The sequence below is a fragment of the Lithobates pipiens genome, unplaced genomic scaffold, assembly GCF_037356315.1.
Source record: "Lithobates pipiens isolate NorthernLeopardFrog02 unplaced genomic scaffold, aLitPip1_a1.2 Scaffold_30, whole genome shotgun sequence".
In the NCBI taxonomy this organism is placed as follows: Eukaryota; Metazoa; Chordata; class Amphibia; order Anura; family Ranidae; genus Lithobates; species Lithobates pipiens.
The window spans coordinates 130,336,594-130,359,572 of NW_027507791.1; the positions used below are offsets into that span (position 1 = coordinate 130,336,594).

The 22,979-nt window shown below is 44.3% G+C and overlaps 1 protein-coding gene across 3 annotated transcripts in view; it reads left to right on the forward strand.

Annotated features, from left to right (window-relative positions):
- Nucleotides 1-12,383, forward strand: part of PAK6 (p21 (RAC1) activated kinase 6) — a 256,971-nt gene extending 244,588 nt beyond the window's left edge. For all 3 annotated transcript variants that reach the window (XM_077464862.1, XM_077464863.1, XM_077464864.1), the window contains one exon: nucleotides 9,729-12,383. In XM_077464862.1, the coding sequence (XP_077320988.1) occupies nucleotides 9,729-9,896 (168 nt within the window). In that variant the 3' untranslated portion in view covers nucleotides 9,897-12,383. The remainder of the gene's footprint in view (nucleotides 1-9,728) is intronic.
- Nucleotides 12,384-22,979: the final 10,596 nt, after the last annotated feature.

Here is a 22,979-nt window from a genome sequence, read left to right on the forward strand (position 1 = left end):
GTAAAATCCATGTGTATCACGTTTCTAGGCAGTAGGGTCACAAAATGAATAATAGATAATGGAAATGTTTACAAAATAGCTTACAGTTGGATTGGCATTAGTCAGGTTTAGTCAAGTTAGTCAGGTTGAAAAAAGACACAAGACCATCAAAAAAACAAACAAATAGAAGCACTCCATAAACACAATCCTATATCCACATTTGATTCAGAGGAAGGCAAAAAAAAAAAAAAAAATCGGAGCATGGTCCAAATAGAAGATTCATTCTCATCCTATGTACTTTTTTCCCATTATTAGCAGTAAAATGATTTAACTGACCTTTAAAGTTTCGTTATCTTGCTCAACCTACTCCTTATTCACAGCTATATTTTACAGTAGGGGTATATTGTACATAATATCCACAGTGGAAGTAGATGCTGTGTGTAAGACCAGGGGAAAGGGTCTTTTTTTATTTATTTTTTTAACTGCTATGTTGTTAATGTGATACACCTTGAGCGATTTTATTTTTTTTTTTTAATCAGTCCTGCCCCCTGTCTTCTGCAACATCTTATACTCCACTGATCCCAAGACTGCACCACTCCTCTTAGTAACATTCTCTTAGTCTATCCATCATTTGTATAGCTATTAGCAAACAAGAAGGAGATGGTATATTTGTACTGTGTACTGTATAGTACGGCTATGTTAGGTTCCATCATATATTTTATTTTTGTGCACACATTTGCCTTGTGATCATTATAATTTAATATACTTTCATGTCTTCGGTGATCAGAAAGGATTTTTTCCGCCCACAGGAAAAAATTGGACCATGCTTCATAGTGTTTTTTTGCCTTCTTCTGAATCAACGTGTTTATAGGGTCCTGTATATGGAGGTTTACTATTTATTTATTTTTTCTAGTAGTTGACTTGGATGTCTATTTTCTAACTATATATGTAACTAATTAGCAATAGTCATTTCATATACAGTAGGTGTTCATGCAACCTTGATTTTGACCTTGGTTATATTAGCATGCTCTGGTTATATCTGCATTATTTAAGGCAGATTTGAACTAGTGCTTTTGTGTAGTGATGTGGGTGGGGGTATAACATTGTAGGGTTGGCTTGTTACTTCAATTGTTGCTTTGCTATTTAGTATTTTCCACTAGAACTTTTTTCATATTCAGTGCAGGCAATTTTCTGGGTGTGTACAATACAAACTAAAATTCACGCTAATGGAATAATAAACAAAAATAGTGAAAAAATAATAATGAAATAATGCAACAAAATATCTAAAAAATATGAAGACCACAGCAGCTGTTACAAAGGTGCTAAAAACCTTAAAGGATAAATATACAGATTTTCAGCAGTGCTAGTGGAATATCAGTGCTAACACATAATAAAAATAAACACAATTTAAGCACAAATTGCAATGATCTAATACTAAATAGTGATACAATGAAATAAAGTGCCAAGTGCTTCCAACGGCAATTCAAGGTTGAAAGGAAACTCAGACCACACTCCCCTCTTATGACCTCACTCACCAGAGTGTATGGACCCTAAGCTTTGCAGTCCAGGGGTTAAAATGCTTTTCATGTGGACCGAGGAAGATGGTGCATATTTTAAAAAGAGAGGGAAAAAAAGTATACAGTGAAGTACTGCCAGCACTGAATTACTGCGCATTTACAAAAACACCACTCACGAGACCGCTTAAAAAAACAGGCATCAGTGTGTTCCCGGGTTCGTATCTGCATCGTGCGTCGTGCGTTCCACGGGTCCCCTTTGATCTAATAAAAATACAATTGAAGTCAGGTGAGCAGCCTAGAGTGACAACGCTGCTTCTCCATATATACAGTGCAGTGAGTGAGCATTGTCGTCTTGGATCAAAAAGTGTGTTCCTGGCAGGATCACTAGGTGAAAGTAAATTAATAGAGCGGTCTTATCTAACCAGTTGCCGCCCACCCATCGTCAATGGACGGAGGGATGGTGCGGCTCTCATATGACCCTGTCATATGATGTCCAACCAGAACGGCTGCTCTTGTGCAGCCGCGGGGGTGCGCCATGTTGCTAGGACACAACGCAACCCCAATCACTGTAAGGAGCCAATGCCGCGGACACAGCTGATCGCATGTGTAAAGAGCCGTGACCACGGCTCTTTTACCATGCAATCGGCTGTGTCCAATCACAGCCTCTCACATGTAAACAAGGAAGTGCCATGAATCGACTCTCATCGCCACACATTCTGTCAGTGTGAGGTGATGAGGAGTGACAATCAGTGCCATCTCCTTTGCAAGGGATACCTGGGCTGGTAATCGGTAGACATGTGCAGAGTAAAATATTTCGTTTCGGAATTTCGTTTACGTCTGAAAACTTAATTTATTTAGTTACTCCCGAAATTCGTTTTTATTTATTTCGTTTTTCGTTCAAAAATTGCATTCGTCCGAAAATCCACATGAATCACGGTCGAATCTGTCTTTGAAGGCTTATGGTGTCTGTCGAATGTATAAAGAAGATTCGACGGAGCTAGTATATAGCATACTTTAGAACCCTATTAAAGTCTATGGGACTCCAACGTTCAAAATCTAAAGTGCTAATTTTAAAGGCTAATTTGCAAGTTACTGTCCTAAAAAGTGTTTGGGGACCCGGGTCCTGCCCCAGGGGACATGGATCAATGCAAAAAAAAGTTTTAAAAACGGCCGTTTTTTCGGGAGCAGTGATTTTAATAATGATTAAAGTGAAACAATAAAAGTGTAATATTCCTTTAAATTTCGTAGGGGGGGGGTTGTCTATAGTATGCCTGTAAAGGGGCGCATGTTTCCCGTGCTTAGAATTGTCCCTGCACAAAGTGTCATTTATGCAGGAAAAAAAGTCCTTTAAAATCACTCGCAGCTATTATGAATTGTCGGCTCCCGTAATACAGAGAACACTCATTGAAAGTCATTGATAAAAAAATAAAAAAATAAATAAAAAAAAAAGCATGAGGGTCCCCCAAATTCAATTACCAGGCCCTTCAGGTCTGGTATGGATATTAAGGGGAACCCTGCCTCAAATTTAAGAAAAAATTTGACGTGGGGTTCCCCCTAAATATCCATAACCAGACCCTTCAGGTCTGGTATGGATATTAAGGGGAACCCCGCGTCAAATTTTAAAAAAAATTGACGTGGGGTTCCCCCTAAAAATCCATACCAGACCCTTTATCCGAGCACGCAACCTGGCAGGCCGCAGGAAAAGAGGGGGGGACGAGAGAGCAGCCCCCCCTCCCTCCTGAACCGTACCAGGCCACATGCCCTCAACATTGGGAGGATGCTTTGGGGGTCTGTGACCCCTCAAAGCACCTTGTCCCCATGTTGATGAGGACAAGGGCCTCATCCCCACAACCCTGGCCGGTGGTTGTGGAGGTCTGCGGGCGGGGGGCTTATCAGAATCTGGAAGCCCCCTTTAACAAGGGGACCCCCAGATCCCGGCCCCCCCCCTGTTTGAAATGGTAAGGGGGTACAAAAGTACCCCTACCATTTCACAAAGAAAGTGTAAAAAATGTTTAAATAAAACAAACACACTTTTGAAAAATTCCTTTATTAAAAATAAAAAAATAAAAAAAAGATTCCAGCGGCGGTAATCCACTCTTGCTATCCAGCGACGGACGGTCATATCTCCAGCGATGTCTCATGTCATCCAGCGCAGCTCAGCATCCTTCTTCTGTCTCCGTGTAGGAGACATTGCAGGCATTCCGGCGGCTGACGTTTGTTATATACGGAGGGCGGGGCCACCCGTCACCTGACCCCGCCCCCCTCTGACGCAAGGGGAAACCCGGGGTTCCCTGTGACGTAGGGGTGACCCGCACCCCTCTGATGTAAGACAGGCAGGTTTCCGTTACATCAGAGGGGTGCGGGGTCACCTATACGTCACGGGGAACCCCGGGTTTCCCCTTGCGTCAGAGGGGGGCGGGGTCAGGTGACGGGTGGCCCCGCCCTCCGTATATAACAAACGTCAGCCGCCGGAATGCCTGCAATGTCTCCTACACGGAGACAGAAGAAGGATGCTGAGCTGCGCTGGATGACATGAGACATCGCTGGAGATATGACCGTCCGTCGCTGGATAGCAAGAGTGGATTACCGCCGCTGGAATCTTTTTTTTATTTTTTTATTTTTAATAAAGGAATTTTTCAAAAGTGTGTTTGTTTTATTTAAACATTTTTTACACTTTCTTTGTGAAATGGTAGGGGTACTTTTGTACCCCCTTACCATTTCAAACAGGGGGGGGGCCGGGATCTGGGGGTCCCCTTGTTAAAGGGGGCTTCCAGATTCTGATAAGCCCCCCACCCGCAGACCTCCACAACCACCGGCCAGGGTTGTGGGGATGAGGCCCTTGTCCTCATCAACATGGGGACAAGGTGCTTTGAGGGGTCACAGACCCCCAAAGCATCCTCCCAATGTTGAGGGCATGTGGCCTGGTACGGTTCAGGAGGGAGGGGGGGCCGCTCTCTCGTCCCCCCCTCTTTTCCTGCGGCCTGCCAGGTTGCGTGCTCGGATAAAGGGTCTGGTATGGATTTTTAGGGGGAACCCCACGTCAATTTTTTTTTAAATTTGACGCGGGGTTCCCCTTAATATCCATACCAGACCTGAAGGGTCTGGTTATGGATATTTAGGGGGAACCCCACGTCAAATTTTTTCTTAAATTTGAGGCAGGGTTCCCCTTAATATCCATACCAGACCTGAAGGGCCTGGTAATTGAATTTGGGGGACCCCCACGCTTTTTTTATTTATTTATTTATTTATTTTTTTATCAATGACTTTCAATGAGTGTTCTCTGTATTACGGGAGCCGACAATTCATTATAGCTGCGAGTGATTTTAAAGGACTTTTTTTCCTGCATAAATGACACTTTGTGCAGGGACAATTCTAAGCACGGGAAACATGCGCCCCTTTACAGGCATACTATAGACAACCCCCCCCCCCCTACGAAATTTAAAGGAATATTACACTTTTATTGTTTCACTTTAATCATTATTAAAATCACTGCTCCCGAAAAAACGGCCGTTTTTAAAACTTTTTTTTTGCATTGATACATGTCCCCTGGGGCAGGACCCGGGTCCCCAAACACTTTTTAGGACAGTATCTTGCAGAATCTTTTCTCTCTGTCAAATCTTTTTTCTCTGTCGAATATTTTCTCTATATAATCTTGGACTAATAGAGGTAAGGTTAGGCACATTCGAACACAGGTTCTATAGACACAGATTGTTGTCAGAGTCATGTCGAATCTCCTATTCTATATCGAACTGTTGTAACAATGAAAACGAAAATAAAGCATTTATTTATGTCGGATCTTTCGTTTTTCGGATTTTGTGCTTTCGTTATCGTTTGTCAAAACGAAAACGAAAATAGCTGAAATTCGGACGAAAATGTATTCGGACGAAAACGAATGCACATGTCTAGTAATCGGGGCCCTGATTGTGAGTGCTCTGATTACGTCCATCAGTGCTGCCCATCAGCGCCTCCCATTAGTGCCGCCTATCCGTGCCACCCATCAGTGTCCACAGCTGCCACCTATCAGTACCCATCAGTGTGGCATATTAGTGCCTCCTCATCAGTGCCACCTAACCAATGCCTATAAGTGCTGCCTCATCAGGGTACATCAGTGAAAGAGAAAAATTACTTACAAAGTTTACTGACAGAAACTAAAGCCGCGTACACACGTAGCGGTATGTTCGACGTACTTAGTCTGGTGGACTTCCCGCCAGACTGTCCGTCGGACTTTCCGAACGGGCTACTTGCCCACACACGGCACTTTTTTAGCGGACTAATACGGCGTACTAAGTCCGCCATACTATCCGCCCTACTTTTGAAATGAACGGACTCGCCCACACACGCAGAGGAAAGTCCGCTCATTTCGAGCGCGTCTCCAGGTAGGCGGGGCCCGCGAAGGAGACGTCGCTGGCCCTGCCGCCTGGTACGGACTTAAAGGGGAACCCCAACGCCGAAAAAAATCGTCGCGGGGGTCCCCCCCAAGTCCACAACAGACCCTTGTCCGAGCACGCTACCCGGCCGGCCAGGAAAGGGGGGGCGAGCGAGCGGCCCCCCTCCTGAGCCATACCAGGCCGCGTGCCCTCAACATGGGGGGTGCCTTGGGGAAGGGGGGGCCGCGTGGCCCCCCCACCCCAAAGCACCTTGTCCCCATGTTGATGAGGACAAGGGCCTCTTCCCGACAACCCTGGCCGTTGGTTGTCGGGGTCTGCGGGCGGGGGGCTTATCGGAATCCGGGAGCCCCCTTTAATAAGGGGGCCCCCGGATACCGGCCCCCCACCCTATGTGAATGAGTATGGGGTACAATGTACCCCTACCCATTCGCCTGTAAAATAAAAGTACAAAAAAAACACAACACACGAGATAAAATACTTTATTGCACAGCTCCGGGGGTCTTCCGTCTTCGGGGGTCTTCTCGCCGGACTCCTCCGCTATCTTCTTGTAGCTCTTTTGCTAGCGGAGGAGTCCAGCTTTCTTCCTCGCCGCCGGCCTCTTCTTCTGACTTCGGGGGTCTTGTCCCCCTCTTCGGTTCTTCTGCTGGGCCACCGCGCCTTCTTATAGCTCTTTTACAGGCGGTGGCCCGGTCTTCTGTCGCCGCCGCCGCCTTCCGTTCTTCTTCTTCTTCTCCAGGAGATGTTGACTCGACGATCCCCCCCGGCCGCAATGCCAGGGACGCACTGCGCTGCCACTTATATAGGGACAAGGGGCGGTGTCACATGAGTTTATGTCACATGGGTTGGTGTCACATGGTGACCCCGCCCCCTTACGATGTCACAGTCTCGGAGGATGCTGGGACTGTCGCCATGTGACATCAACCCATGTGACCAACCCACATGGAGACGGAAGACCCCCGGAGCTGTGCAATAAAGTATTTTATCTCGTGTGTTGTGTTTTTTTTGTACTTTTATTTTACAGGTGAATGGGTAGGGGTACATTGTACCCCATACTCATTCACATAGGGTGGGGGCCGGTATCCGGGGGCCCCCTTATTAAAGGGGGCTCCCGGATTCCGATAAGCCCCCCGCCCGCAGACCCCGACAACCAACGGCCAGGGTTGTCGGGAAGAGGCCCTTGTCCTCATCAACATGGGGACAAGGTGTTTTGGGGTGGGGGGGCCGCGCGGCCCCCCTTCCCCAAGGCACCCCCCATGTTGAGGGCACGTGGCCTGGTACGGCTCAGGAGGGGGGCGCTCGCTCGTCCCCCCTTTCCTGGCCGGCCGGGTAGTGTGCTCGGACAAGGGTCTGATGTGGACCTGGGGGGACCCCCACGCCGATTTTTTCGGCGTTGGGGTTCCCCTTTAAGTCCATACCAGGTGACGGGGCCAGCGACGTCTCCTTCGCTGGCCCCGTCTACCTGGAGACGCACTCAAAATGAGCAGACTTTTCTCCGTGCGGGAAAAGTCAGCTCATTTCAAAAGTACGGCGGACTGGCATACACACGGCCGGATTGTCCGCCGAAATGCGAGTCCGGTGGGAAGATTGGAGTGCAACACGGCATTCTAAGTCTGCCGTACTTTCGGGTCAAAAAAGTATGCCGGAGGCTACGCACGGGGGGATTGTTTGGCGGACTTGAGTTTGCCGGACTTTTCCACCGGATTGTTTGATCGTGTGTACGCGGCATAAGAAACACTATTTTATTTTTTTTCAACATTTTCAGTCTTTTTTTTTTTTTTTTGTAAAGAATTAAAATCCCAGCAGTCATTAAATACCACCAAAAGAAGGCTCTATTTGTGTGAAGAAAAAGAAAAAAAAAATTGGGTACAGTGTTGCATGACCGCACAATTGTCATTCAAAGTGTAATAGCGCTGAATGCTGAAAAATGGCCTGGGCAGGAAGGGGGTGAAGGTGTCCTGTATTAAGGTGTCTCAGGACTGGTATAAAGTAATGTATTACAATTTTGTTCCTGGATATCAAGTGGGGGTCAGCAACTAGTGGATCGCGGAGAGATGACCCACCATCCCAGAGCATCAGAGTGCAATGCAGAGGGACTACATATAAAGTTGAAGCTGTAGTAGGGTGTAAGAGCCGTATATGCCGATGTCTCCTCTGTAGTGCTAGTTCATGGCCCATATGGAGTAATAATAACTGCACTCCAACTCTTATCCCAGCTAGCCATCTCCAGAGTGGTGCCAGCAGCAGGAAAGAGGAGATCTTCAGGTCAGTGTGAAGCAATACACCGGGCATAATAGTATAGGGCTGCTTTCATACTGATATGCTGAGGTTCACCCACACCGCGGGTGCAGAGCAGAAAACGTGAAGCTTTCATGTGGGTTTGCTGTGCTAACCATAGACTTCTATTATATCCTGCATTCAGAAAGTACACCAAACCCACAGGATATAATAGAAGTCTATGGCAAAGCGCAGCTAAACCAGGAAAGTTGCAGATGCACTCCGCTGCACCTGCAGTGCAGGTAAACCGCAGAACATCAGTGTGAAAGCAGCCTTATAGCAAGCTCAGAACAGTAAGGGTTCATATATATTTGCAGTTTGGGGGTTGGTAAATCTCCATAGTTAAGATGTGTTTTTATCACCCCCAACCACACACCCTTTAACTGCAGTTGCCAGGGGTGTATACATGTCATATCTGCAGCAGGAGTTATATGCCCTGTGTTGGTTGATGGGTGTAGTATCTGCCAAGCATGATCCATTCAAGTGAATGAGGCCACTCTGCAAGTGCCCTGCAACCTTGTGCAGTACAGCAAACAAGGGGTTAAAGCAGGCAGCGTTGTGTTTTCTCACCACCTGCTTTAACCCCTTGGACCCCGCAGAAGCATGCAGTTGCAGGGCACTTGCAGAATGGCCCCATTTACTTAAATGGGTTGCAATTGACAGGCAGCAGCCCCACCAAAAGCAACAGGGAGCTTAATTCCTGCTGTGGCGTGTGTACATATTTGGCTGCTGCCTCATCAGCTAAAGGAGGTAGTAAAACCAAGAGTCAACTGCAGGGTTTTACCACTCTCCATCTTTACATGTGAACGAGCATTAAGGGTGCCGCTGCTGAATGAAATGCACTGCTGCTCTTCTAAAAAGCGATCTGAGTGTGTTTGACAGGTGGTGGGGAGGAGATATGTTGCCTCCTCGCCACCTGATTTAAACCCCTTGACTGCCAAGCAATGCACGCAATTGTGACACATTATTAATACAATTAGAGGTTTAAATCAGGTGTGAGGAGGCGGCACCGTGCCCGGTGATCTTTAACTTCTCCCATGTTTTTCAGGTAGATCTCCACCTCTTTAAGTTTGCCTACCCCTGGTTTAAACTATATGGTAACTAAAGGCAAAGCTTTTTTGGGGGGGGGGGGGGGGGGGGGGGTTGGATAGAGTGGAGAGGGACTAGAACATGTGTTGGGTTTTTATTGTTTTCTGTGCCCTTATTAGGAAGTATCACCCTTTCTACACTGAGTGTAAAAACACACATTTTGAGTTGTCATCTAAACAGGAATGAAGGGGAACTCATCCAGTGGGGACACTAGTTCTGGTGACAGCCAGGCACTCCCTCACTTTGCAGGGATGTCCTCTCACTTCCTGTTTAGCGTATGGTAAAGGAAGTGAAGTAAAATCTCCTTACTGGGACACGGATGTCAAAAAAGAAACCGGTGTTTTAACCATTCTTTATTCTATCCAAAATGCCTTTAGTTCCACTTTAAGCAGGAAAATGTATCCTAAAGTGAAGGTAATAAGCTTCAGGAGCAGTGGATGAGATCCTTTTTAAGCACTAATTGCTCCTACTATTCTCCTAGGCTTCACCTGTTCTCCGAGATTTCCTGGATCGGATGCTGACACGGGAGGCCGCAGAACGAGCCACAGCCAAGGAACTTCTAGACCACTTCTTCCTCCTTCAGGCCGGCCTACCAGAGTGTCTGGTGCCCCTGATCCAGCAATACCATAAGAGGAACTCTACCTGCTAGTCTTGGGAAGTCAAAAGTCTGCTTCGTTTTTTAATGTATTACACTGTCTTTGCCTTCTACACAATGAAGGGACTTAGTGACTAGTAAAAGCTGACTCCCCAGTGTGCAGAGACAGGAGCAAGACTTCCAAAGTGTAAATGCAGCCACGTAAATAACGATTATATTGCGGAATGATGATGGATAAGCTGCTTGGACTTCCAAGACTGGAGAACACAAGTCCCCCCTCCGTTCAACAGGGTTAAATGTGATTGTTTACAATTGTTACTAGCCATTTCACTGCTGGAATGGGCAAACTTTATTGCTGACAGAAAATGGTAAAGCATTTATTTTTACACTGGAAAACGAGAGACATACAATGGACGAGAGCAGAGGCACCTTATTTTCTTATACACAAACAGCATCTGGCTACTATTGTGCTGCCGCACTTCCTCAGATAACCAGCAGAGGGGGATGGTTACACAGACATATACACTATGACAATCACTAATAACACCTTTGGGATGTGCAGTGTGCTGTTTACTTCAGCATTTTTAGACAATCCAAAATAAGATAAAGCTGAGCTGTTGACAGACTTTTATACAAGAGCAACAAACATGTTAGCTGCAAACATTTTCCACAGAAAGCCACGTTTGATTCCATTTAATCACTATGGTGACAGCTGTCAATTCATAAGAGGCTAGTTTTAAAAGAGATTTTCTCCATATTTATAGCATTAAACAGCTGAACAATATAAAAATGCGTAGCTGTGAAGACACATCTCTGACAGTGGGCCTGATTCATCAAGCCGCATAAGCATTTTAGGTATGCAAAAGTAGCCCCTCAAGCAATAATAAATTATATAACTGCTTGAGAGACAACTTTAGCACACCATAGGTGCAAATGTAGCTTGATGAATCAAAGCCAGTAACCATTATCCTATTTGTGACAATTATGCTGCAGCACATATAACACAATATGAATCTGTTGCACTTTTCCTTATGATGTCTGCTCCTATTGTGGAGCTATAATGTGTGTGGTCTGTTTTGGTAAACATCCATGTGGCATTTAGGATTTAGAAGTAGACAAATGTATTCAAGTCTGTGGTGGTCCAGTGCACTGGTATTTCACACTAATACTTGAAAACATTGTACAAAGTTGAGTTTTTTTTATAATCTGTTCCACATGTTTAGGCTTGTCTAATAAAGCAGAACCAGTATGCAGCCATTCATCATAACCACAAATTTTTCATTTATTTGATGCTTTCAACCAGCCTTTCTCAACCTTTTTACCCTAGTGCAGTGATGGTGAACCTTGGCACCCCAGATGTTTTGGAACTACATTTCCTATGATGGTCATGCACTCTGCAGTGTAGATGAGCATCATGGGAAGTGTAGTTCCAAAACATCTGAGGTGCCAAAGTTCACCACCCCTGCCCTAGTGAAATCCTTGAAATAATTTTCAGAACCCCAGCTAATAACCAATTGATTGGGGGTTGATCAGAAAAATGCCCTTTACATTGGTGGCCAGTTGGAAGAATGTCCCTTATGTTGGTGGTCCATAGGAAGAAAATCCCTTATGTTGTTGGAGAGTTGGAAGAATGTCCCTTACAATGGTGGCCAGTTGGAAGAATGTCCCTTACAATGGTGGCCAGTTGTAAGAATGTCCCTTACAATGGTGGCCAGTTGAAAGAATGTCCCTTACATTGGTGGCCAGCTGGAAGAATGCTTCTTACATTGTTGGTCAATTGGAAGAATGTATTTTACATGAGTGGCTAGTTGGAAGAATGTCTTTTGCATTGGTGGCCAGTTGGAAGAATATTGCTTATATTGGTGGCCAATGCAATTTTTTTTCCTTATTATGGTTGCCAATTACATTGGTGGCCAGTTGGAAGAATGTCTTTTACCTTGATGGCCAGTTGAAAGAATGTCCTCTACATTGGTGGCTACTTGAATGAATATTTTACATTGATAGGTAGCTGGAAGAATGCCTCTTACAATGGTGGTCAGAGGGAAGAATCTTCCTTACACTGGTGGCCAGTTGGAAAATATACTTTATCTTGGTGGCCAGTTGAAAGAATGTCCCTTAAATTGGTGGCCGGTTAAAAGAATGCCCCACTTACAGATAGCGAAAAAGATCTGTGGTGTCGTGCTGCTGGCTTTGCCAAGGAGAGTTCACTCCGGAACGATGCAAGCAGATCAGATGCTATCAGAAGGTCAATCACATCTTAAGAAATGCCTAGCAACCACTGGTTTCCACAGAACCCTGGCTGAGAATGGCTGCTTTAACCTGATAAGTAGGATTTCACTAGGTACCATGGGTTACTATACATTGTTGCCTTTTGTGTTGCTTTAAGTAAGCCACTGTTTGCATAACTGCCTGGCAGACTGCAGTGATGTATTGAATCTGAATTATTACACACAATCTGTTTTATCAGTGTTTATATGAGTAACATAAAATATTGTCAGAATTTATAATATTTATAAATTAAAAATGACACGGTTCATGTTATTTTAGCATCGCATTGTATAAAAAATCAAAATTCATTAGTGATACTGCATCCCTGCTCATAAATCTTTATAAGTTGCCTGTTCTCACTTTTAAAGTGGGAATGTCACTTCCAACTACAATTCATACCTAACATTACAGTTTAAAGGCAAAGGTCACCTTTGGGGAAAAATAGACGAATGACTGCACACTCCGGAAGGATGCCAACATCTTTATTGTAGTGAGCAACAATTAATAGCATATACAGCACAGCGGGCACCAGGGGATAAAAATGTTAACGTGTTTCACGCAGATAACAGCACTTAACCATAACACAAAGAAAGCCAAAAGAAAATGTCCTCTATGGAAGTTCACCTTTGTAATAAAATGTACTATGCATTCAAGGTCAGTGCTTAAAACTGATGCCTAGTTGAAATGCTATACCTGTATGCCAAGCTTGACTTCCCCGCCTCTTAGCAGAAAAATTTGCATTGGGAGTGATCCATCCTGTCCTGCCCAAGATCTTGGAGCCCTTGTAGGTTAGGTGTGCCCACAACAACACAGGAAAGAGCTCTCTCTCTAAGACCTACTAGATGTGGCATTTAACTAAGAACTAAGTAAGCTAAGAACCAGGTTTTACAGTACATTGTACAGTATTACAAAGGTGTAATTCATTTTTATGAGCAGGAACCACAAGGTGTCTACAAATAATTGTATTATTAGCCATTATTCTTTCATTGTTGCCAGCTTTGAATTGCACTCTGGGGTTCAAAATTCCTCCAATGACGAACCCTACATGGAGCTTACATGTCCCCCTTCCCTCAGTTTTAATTATTAGATTCTTTTAGATGCTCCAAATGCTTGCTAAACTAGTTGGCATCTTACAGACAGAGGATGGAGTCTGCATACAATTGGTAGGGACTGGTGTAAATGGTTCTATGCATTCTGTAAAGTGCTGGTTAATATATTGGTGCTGAATACGAATGGGGAAATAGTCACGTTTTCTAATGTGTGCCCTTAGAGCCCTCTTCATCCTGGACACATGCTGAGGTTCAGAGCTGGGTTATGCTGCACTGTCATTTGTTTGTAGAATGATGGGGGTGACCTGAATGCACAAAAGTTACATTTGGCTAATAAAAAAGGTAAATAAGGTACTTGCTTTTGTATCTGTAATTTATCAACTTTTATTGGGCGTGCCAGGTTTCCTTTTTGTTATCAAATATTTGTATTCATGACCAGGCAATTATACATACTGTATATATTGTACAGTATGTGTGCAGAGAATCAAAGTGATCTGATATTTTTTGTGGTCTAATACTTCTCTAAATGTAGAAATAAAATCAATCCATTTTGCACTACTTTAAAAACTGCATATGCCAAATCTATTTCCTATAGACTGTGAAAGAACAGAACTTCTTCTCTCAGATGCCTAAGGGCCGGTTCACACAGCGAGGCGATGCGAGGCGACACGGCTCGCCTCGCCTCGCTCCCGCAAGTCGCCCCCGTTCTGTACAATGGAACCATTCTGAGAGGAGCGACTCGAGTCGCTCCGACTCAGAAAAAAGGTTCCTGTACTACTTCTGGGCGACTTCGGGGGCGACTTGCATTGACTTCTATACAGAAGTCCTCTGCAAGTCGCCGCTGAGGTCCCCGCAGGTCGCGGCGAGGCAAGTCGGAGACGCCTCGCCTCGCCGCGCTGTGTGAACCGGCCCTAAGGGTGTAGTTGTAAGAAAAATTGCATAGAAATTTGTCTAGTGAAAATGCATGTACATGCATTCTGTGCAAATGGGGCAAAAGCAAACAAAAACAACAAAAAACAAATGTTATTTGACACTTCCCTCGATTGTTCTAAATAGAAAATTCCACACTTGGCCACCAGATGGCGCTAAAGTGCCACAGGAATTTCATTGCAAAATTGCCACCATCTAGTGGGCGAATCGGGTATTTTCCATTTTAAATCATGAAAAAACATTAGGGGCAGCACATGGACCTCTATCATCCAATCATTTGCAAGCAAACGTACATTCACAAGTGAGAGGAAAATTCCTTTGCAAGGTGAACATCCTATTTGCCATTTGTAAATCAACCCCAATGCTGTAAAAGACTGGGAACTGAGTTCAGATTTCTTGTTCCTAAGGTATGGGTTGATCCTTTACAGATACAAATAATTCAGAATTTTTAATCCTAACAGCCGGTTTGAAAGTGTTTTTTTAAATATTTTTCCTACACCCTTCCCGCTGCTATATACTGTGTGTGTGTGTGTGTGTGTGTGTGTGTGTGTGTGTGTATGTATGATATAGATAGATATATATATATATATATATATATATATATATATATATATATATATATATATATATATATATATATATATATATATATTTTTTACAATTTTGTGAGCAGCACCATCTGCTGGTGATATTAAGTTTAGATGATGGATCCTCCAATAAGACAATGGGTCAATTTACTAAACTTTACAGCACGTGATAATGTTGTCACTTGATTCATTTGCATAAAGTATTGCATGCGTTAAAAAAGACCAATTCACCAAAAAAAAAAAATAACGATTATGCAGCATTTACTGCAAAATGAAAAATGTACCGTTGAATATGGTTCAGTCCAATTCACAAATGGACCAGAGAGTAAACAAAAATGCAATATTTACCCCCAGGGTTTTGCTGGTGGTATCACATGCGGTATTTGGCAAAAAAACTGTGTGGGGGAGACCCCTATGCTGCTTTTTGATAAATAGCTGGTTGCTAAGGAGTAGACCAGGAAGGTGGCTGCCACATCCTTAACAATGGATGTTTCATCAGCTGTCAGCGGGCTTCCCCACTGACAGTTGAATGTAATAACAATGCCAACAATTAAAAATGATGAAAAAAAACCCCAGAGTGGGGTCCCCCCCCCAATGCATACCAGGCCCATCGGGTCTGGTATGGATTTTAAGAGGAATCCCATGTCATTCAAAAAAAATGGCACCCCCCAAATCCATACCAGACTCTTATCCGAGCATGCAGCCCAGCAGGTCATGAAAGGGGTGGAGGGCAAGCTTTGATTTGGGGCAGGGGGGCTCTTTGCTTGGTTCCCCTTAAAATCCATACCAGAAAAAAAAAATCCATACCAGACCCGGAGGTCCGCTCCTTAGCAACCCGCTCAGTGCGGTAATTTACCACTAAATCGAAGCAATACTGCATTCGGTATTTAATGCAAAATTCTTAGTGAATTGCACTTTCACAAATGGTTTACCGCAAGTGTTCTTTTACCACGTTTTTTTTGCCCGTTATTTAACTCTCAGTGAATTGACCCCAATGGCACAGTTGTGTGAAAAAGTATTTTCCCCTTCCAGATTTTTGATTTTTTGCATATTTCTTACACTTAAATGATTCAGATCATCAAACAAATGTTAATATTACACAAAGATAACCCAATGAAATCCAAGATGCAGTTTTTAAATTATTATTTAATTAAGGGAAAAAAAAGCTGTTCAAACCTGCCTGACCCTATACGAAAGGGTTATTGCCCCCTCCCATGCTGAATCATGAATGAACTGTGATTAACCACAATTTTTTGGAAAGCTGCGTTAAATTTCACTTCTCACACCCAGGCCTGATTAATGCCAGACCTGTTGAAACAAGAAATCACATCAGTCTAGTAAGGGTTTCAAAGCCATTTCTATGGCTTTGGAACTCCAGTGAACCATGGAGGAGGCATTATCCACAAATGGAGATAACTTGGAACAGTGGTGAACCTTCCCAGGGGTGACTGGCCTACAAAAAATTACTCCAAGAGCATGACAATGACTCATCCAGGAGGTCATAAAAGAACCCAGAACAACATCTAAAGAACTGCAGGCCTCACTTGCCTCAGGTAAGATCAGTGTTCATGATCCAACAATAAGAAAAAAACTGGGCAAAAATGACATCCATGGGAGAGTTCCAAGGTCAAAGCCACTGTTGACCAAAAAGAGCACAAAGGCTCATCTCACATTTACCAAAAACATCTTATCCCCAAGACTTTTAGGCAAATATTCTGTGGACTGATGAGACAAAAATGTAAGGTGTGCCTTCCGTTTTACATCTGACATAAAACGAATACAACATTTCATAACAAGAACATCATACCAACAGTCAGACAAGGAGGTGCTAGCGTGATGGTCTGGGGCTGCTTTGCAGCTTCAGGACCTGGACGACTTACCATAATTGATGGAACCATGAATTTTGAGCTCTACCAGAAAATCCTAAAGGAGAATGTCCGGCCATCATTTCGTAACCTCAAGCTCAAGTGCACTTGGGTTATGCAGCAGGACAATAATCCGAAACACAACAGCAAGTCCGCCTCCAAATGGTTCAAACAAAGCAAAATTTAGGTTTTAGAGTGGCCTAGTCAAAGCCCGGACTTAAATCCATTTGAGATGCTGTATCACAACCTTACACAGGCCGTTCATGCTGGAAAACTCTCCAATGTGGCTGAATTAAAACAATTCTGCAAAAGAAGAGTCGGCCAAAATTGCTCCACAGCAATGTAAAAGACTCATTGCCAGTTATCACAAACACTTGATTGCAGTTGTTGCCGCCAAGGGTGGCACAACCAGTTATTAGGTTTAGGGGACAATTACTTTTCACACAACTGTATACCAATAATTGATGTCCAGAATGGCCTTTTTCTTTAAGAGAAAGAAACCCCATCCTGTCTTCTGTTGCTATATGACAAATGTTAAAAATATATATAAAAACAAAACGCCTAACAACTTTTTACTACCTTTTGATTTCAGAAATTAAAAAATCTGAGGACTTTATTCCCTGACAGTTGAAACCATGTCCTGCTATGTCCTACATTTTGGACAAATAATCTTTTCTTTTAAAATAAATTAGATGAATGTATAATTCATACAGTAGACTGGGACTCTTCTGGAGATCATTGATCTCTCTGCGTATGGGTGCTAATCAGAAGATTGTGGGTGGGCAAATTGGGTCATTTTTATCAATGTCTTCTCATCTACTTCTTTGTGTATTTTAAATGGAAAGGAAGAGAGAATCGTGATATTCCTAAAGCTATAGAAGAATGTGGTCTGCACACTACAAATCCCACAGTCCACAGACCATCTCAGGAATGAGCAAGAGAGGGTGGCTACATTCTTACATAGAGTAGGCTTTATTTAGACTTTATTATTAAAGAGGAAGCAAAGCCTTATAAATGAAAATAAAAAAACAACCCCTGCAAGACAAAGGCATAATGAGCTAGTATGCACAGCATACTAGCTCATTATGAATTACTTATCTGAGATCGAAGCCCCCGAAGCGGTCCTCATTCATCTCCTCCGATGCTGTCATTTATCCCGGAGTGACTGCCGGACATCGTGGCTCCACTGTGACTGGCCGGAGCTGTGATGACGTCACTCCCGTGCATGTGCGCTGGTGCCATCACTAACAGCATGATCGCCATTAGCAACGGCATGCTCAGTGCACCTGTGCGCCGTTGTCTACGGCGCATGCGCCGTAAACAGCGGTGCCACTATTTCTGCAAATATCTCCTAAACCTTTTAGTTTTGCTTGCACCTACAGGTAATCCTTAATCTAGGCTTACCTGTAGCTTAAAGTGGTTGTAAAGGGTTTACAACCACTTTAAATACAGTAGGACCATGTAGAACGAATGTAGCCACCCTCTAACAGAAAGTCAGATCACAGTACCAAAAATAAAAATAGGAATTTGGAGGAGGCTGAGAGCAATATTTGGCACTTTTTTGATTTAAGATTACATACTTGAATCTATTTTTTTTAAACCAGAGCTAAAGCTGCGTACACACGATCAGATTATCAGACAAATTTTCATCGACTTGAAGTCAGAGACACACCCAACTTGGATCCCCACCAATACCAGGCACTGTGTTTGGTAGGAATCTTGAGGGGGAACTCCACGCCAAATTTTAAATAAAAAAAACGGCATGGGTTCCCCTCCAAAAGCATACCAGGTCCTTCGGTCTGGTATGGATTTTAAGGGGAGACCCCGGAGCTGCCTAATAAATTGCTTTAAAAACCTGTCTTGTGTGTTTTTTTTTTTTTTATTGACACTTTTTTCCCTCAGGTGCATGGGTAGGGGTACGATGTACCCCATACTCATTCACATAGGGTGGGGGGCCCCCCTTATTAAAGGGGGCTCCTGAATTCCGATAAGCTCCCCCGACCACAGAGCCCGACAACTAACGGCCAGGGTTGTCGGGAAGAGGCCCTTGTCCTCATCAACATGGAGACAAGGTGCTTTGGGGTGGGGGGGCTGACCAGCCGCGCTGCGTTCTCTGATAAGGGTCTGGTATAGATTTTAGGGGGACTCCCATGCTGAGACAGCATAGGCGGCTCGCCAAGTCGGATCCCCATTCATTGAAGTCGGACACGTCTCTCATGTCGCAGGGCAAAGTCGGATCCAAAGTAGGACGAGTGTGGTATTGCGCCAGTGTGAACCCGGCCTCAGGCAGTGATTTGCTAAAACTGGAGAGTGGACAATCTGGTGCAGCTGTGCATGGTAGCCAATCAGCTGCTTTCTTCAGCTTGTTTAATTAAGCTTTGAGGAGAAAAAAAAAACCTGGAAACTGATTGGTGTCTATGCAGAGCTACACCAGATTTTGCAAAATGTCAAAGTGGAACTTCATCCAAAAGGGGAAGTTCCACTCTTCCTTCCCTCCCCCTTTTTTTGCCACATTTGGATTAACTTTTTTTTATGGGGGGAGGTACCTAGCTTTGACAGGTACCCGCTCCCACTCGTTCTCCTCCCCTTCTCTCTGCCCATAGCCTTCTGTGACATGTCATAGGTCCCAGAGGGCTGTGGGACCATTTGCAATGCGGCTCACGCATGCGCAGCTGCCTGTGAAGCTGCACAGTTAAAGGATAAGTTCACCTTTTCGAACATGTTACATGTTCCACCTTTATTTAGGGTAACATGTTCCAGCAGCTGCAGCCTCTCCCAAGTGACAGCGGGCAGGCATCTTCTCCAGGTGACTGTTTGAAAAAAACCGTGGCCTGCCCAGCCACATAATTAATTAAGCCTGGGTTCACACTGATGCAATGCAGAAACCAGTGCGATTGCAGCGCTACTTCCCATATCTCTCTCGCCCTCTGCGAACTGCTGTGACTGTGATTACATTGTTAATGACACCTCCGGAATGGTTCACAGATCGCAGTGCGAACTATGAACTCGCACAGGAGATGGATCACACAGGTGATAACACCCATGCAAACCGATTTCAGTGCGGGGGGGTCCCTGTACTTCGCATCTCACAGACATTGCATGTAATTGGCACCTGCAGTGCGGGTGCGAATCACATGCAATGTCTAAGATCCCGCTAGTGTGAGCCTGGGCTCACAGTCCTCTGTGAATGGGAAACTAAACATCTCGACAGCCTTTGTGGCTGTCAGCTTGTGGTATTACTGAACTACCAGGGCACTGTTGAGCACTTTGGTAGTTTTCTCTTTTCCTGTTGGTGTTGTATTTGCCTACCTGTATGAGCAGACAGATGCACTGAGAAGTCTGCAGGAGTCTTGCATACAAACTGTACACAATTGTCGGCCAACAAACACGCAGGTAGTGACGTACTATGTGGTATTTCAGCTCTTGAGCGCCACCCTTCAGGCACTGTCATGTTTGGTGAGCACTGATTCTGAGCGTGCGTATTTGGACTTTTGTATGACGGGCATGTGTACACACGATAGGAAAATCTGACAACAGACTGTTGTCCGCCAAATATTTACTAGCCTGCCATCCAACATTTGTCTGATGGAGCGTACTAACGGTCGGATTTTAGGCAATAAGTCTGATCGTGTGTACGAGGCTTAAGGAGGAAGTAAACCCTGATGGGTTTTACTTCCTCTTTTGCTCCCTGCAAATTAAAAGCATAATGGGCTACTAGCCCATTATGTGACGCTTGCCTGCAAACTAATGCATCGCTGTCCCCTGTGCCGGCTGAGTCCATCTTCGTCCCTCTTCCTTCCTGGGGCCGTGGACTCCGGCTCTCTGACTGCCCGTAGCCGCTTCAAGTCACTCCCGCGTATGCGTGTGGGAGCCGTCCATAACGGCACACGCTGGGGGGAGAAACTGCATGGAGGTCCGTTTCTTCACAGCGTATGTGCCGAACTACAAGTGAAATATCTCCTAAACTCGTTTAGGAGATATTTCCACTACCTATAGGTAAGCCTTATTCTAGGCTTACCTATAGGTGAAGTCACTAGGGAGGGTTTACAACCACTTTAACACTGTTTGAAAAAAAAACTAAAAAAACCTTAAAGCCAGACACTTTCTCCTGCCAAACATCTAAAATGTAAAAAATATGAAAAACATTTTTTTTTTAGGCATGCTGTGTGAATGGAAACACATAACAAACCTATAGTTGAAGTGGAAATACACTATAAATCTCCAGCTTTACTGTCTCGCTGGGCCTTATTAGAAAGCATAAGGCTCCTGCGTTGCTGCTGCCAAATGTTATTATTTCCATAGCAAGCACTTTGAACAGAAATGTTTTCTTAATAAAGCTTTGATGGTCTGTCAAGGCCCCTGGTCCTATCTGATTTGAATGTTTAGAATCTGCCTGTCCCCAGTTCCTATTTCCTGAGCCAGACCTTTGCTTGGATGAAGACATTCTCCAGAAATGATTTGTCTTCTATAAACCTCTGCAGCCTTCAGACACAGACAGGAAGTCCATGAAAGATTAGGAGATTTCATCCACATTCCACTGCCGCTAGAAAACTTCCAGCTGGATCCAAACCTCTATAATAGAATGTGGTCCTTTACAAAGACAGCATTTCCCAATGATGGCGCTGCCCGCTGTGATTATTATTAAGGCCTCATGTACACTGGAGGTTATAATGTTATAGCAATGCCAGTAGCGTTGCAGAGAGTCTTTCAACGTATTTCAGTGTTTTTTTTTTTTAAATCAATAAAATAAAAAACGTTAAACGCAGGTGAGTCGCGTTTTTGAGCGTTTAGCAACGTTAGAGTATTTTACAGCTAAAAAACTCTTCTCGGAATGCACTTGTTTTGGGATTTTTTTACAGCCCAAAAACACCCCTGTCAAAAACCGTTGATAACAGCCTATGTGTGCATGGACACAAAAGATAACATGGGGCGTTTATTGACCGTAGAAAAAAAACATCTGACGCCAAAAACAGCTGTAAAAACTGCCAGTGTGCATGAGGCCTAAAAGTAATTAATGTACAGGTGACCTATAGAGAATCTGGAATGTTACAAGGAACACACTAAAGTAATAGACTGACTGATATAAATATGGACTATATTTTTAAAAGTACTGGAACGCCTGCCTTTGAATGCATATGAACTTTAATGGCATCCCAGTCTTAGTCCATAGGGTTCAATATTGATTTGGCTCTCCCTTTGCAACTATAACAGCTTCAACACTTCTAGGAAGGCTCTTCACAAGGATTAAGAGTGTGTCTATGGGAATGTTTGACCATTCTTCCAAAAAGCGCCTTTTGTGAGGTCAGGCACTGATGTTGGGTAATAAGGCCTGTCTCGCAGTCTTCCCTCTAATTCAGCCCAAAGGTGTTCTTTTGGGATGAGGTCAGGACTCTGTACAGGCCAGTCAAGTTTCTCAACCCCAAACTCGCTCATCCATGTCTTTATGGACCTTGCTTTGTGCACTGATGCACATTCATGTTGGAACAGGAAGGGGCCACCCCCAAACTGTTCTCACAAATTTGGGATCATGAAATTGTCCAAAATGTCTTGGTATGCTGATGCCTTAACAGTTCCCTTCACTGAAACTAAAGCCCCATACACACAGGGCCGGTGCTACCACTAGGCAAACTAGGCAACCGCCTAGGGTGCACTGCTGCCTAGGGGTGCCTGTGCCACTGCTTTCCCTCCACGTCTGCAGGCTGCAGCATGAAACTAACTCAGACTCAGGCAGCGGCTCCGTCCGACCAGTGGTGCAATTAGAGGCGCAGTGCAGCACTGGAGCCAGAGCTAGAGGAAGCAGAGCCAATGCTTCCTGTATAGGGCCACCTCCTGTCACATGGGCAGGGTAAAGGGGGTGGGGCCAATGAGGTTTCGCCTAGGGTGTCAAAAATCCTTGCACCAGCCCTGCATACACACTATTAGTTTTTCTGCTGATTTGTGTCTTCAAATTTACCGAAACCATGTAGTACAAGGGCCTGCCTGATTGCATACAAATTGAAACTCCTAAGGTTTGACCTCATATTATATGGTTTTGGTAAATCTGAAGACAAAAATCGGCAGAAAATCTGATAGTGTGTTTGGGGCTTAAGGGGACAAGCCTAATCCCTGCAAAACAACCCCACACCATAGTCCCCCCTTCACTAAATTATGTGGACCAGTGCACAAAGCAAGGTCCTCAACTCAGTAGAACACCTTTGGGATGAATTGGAGCAGAGACTACGAGCCAGACCTTCTTGTTCCCATCAGTGCCTGACCTCACAAATGTGCTTCTGGAAGAATGGTCAAACATTCCCATAGACACCCTCCTAAACCTTGTGAACAGCCTTCCCAGAAGAGTTGAAGAGGTTAGAGCTGCAAAGGGTGGGCCAACTCAATATTGAACCCTATGGAATAAGACTGGGTTGTCATTAAATTTGTGCGTGTAAAGGCAGGTGTCCC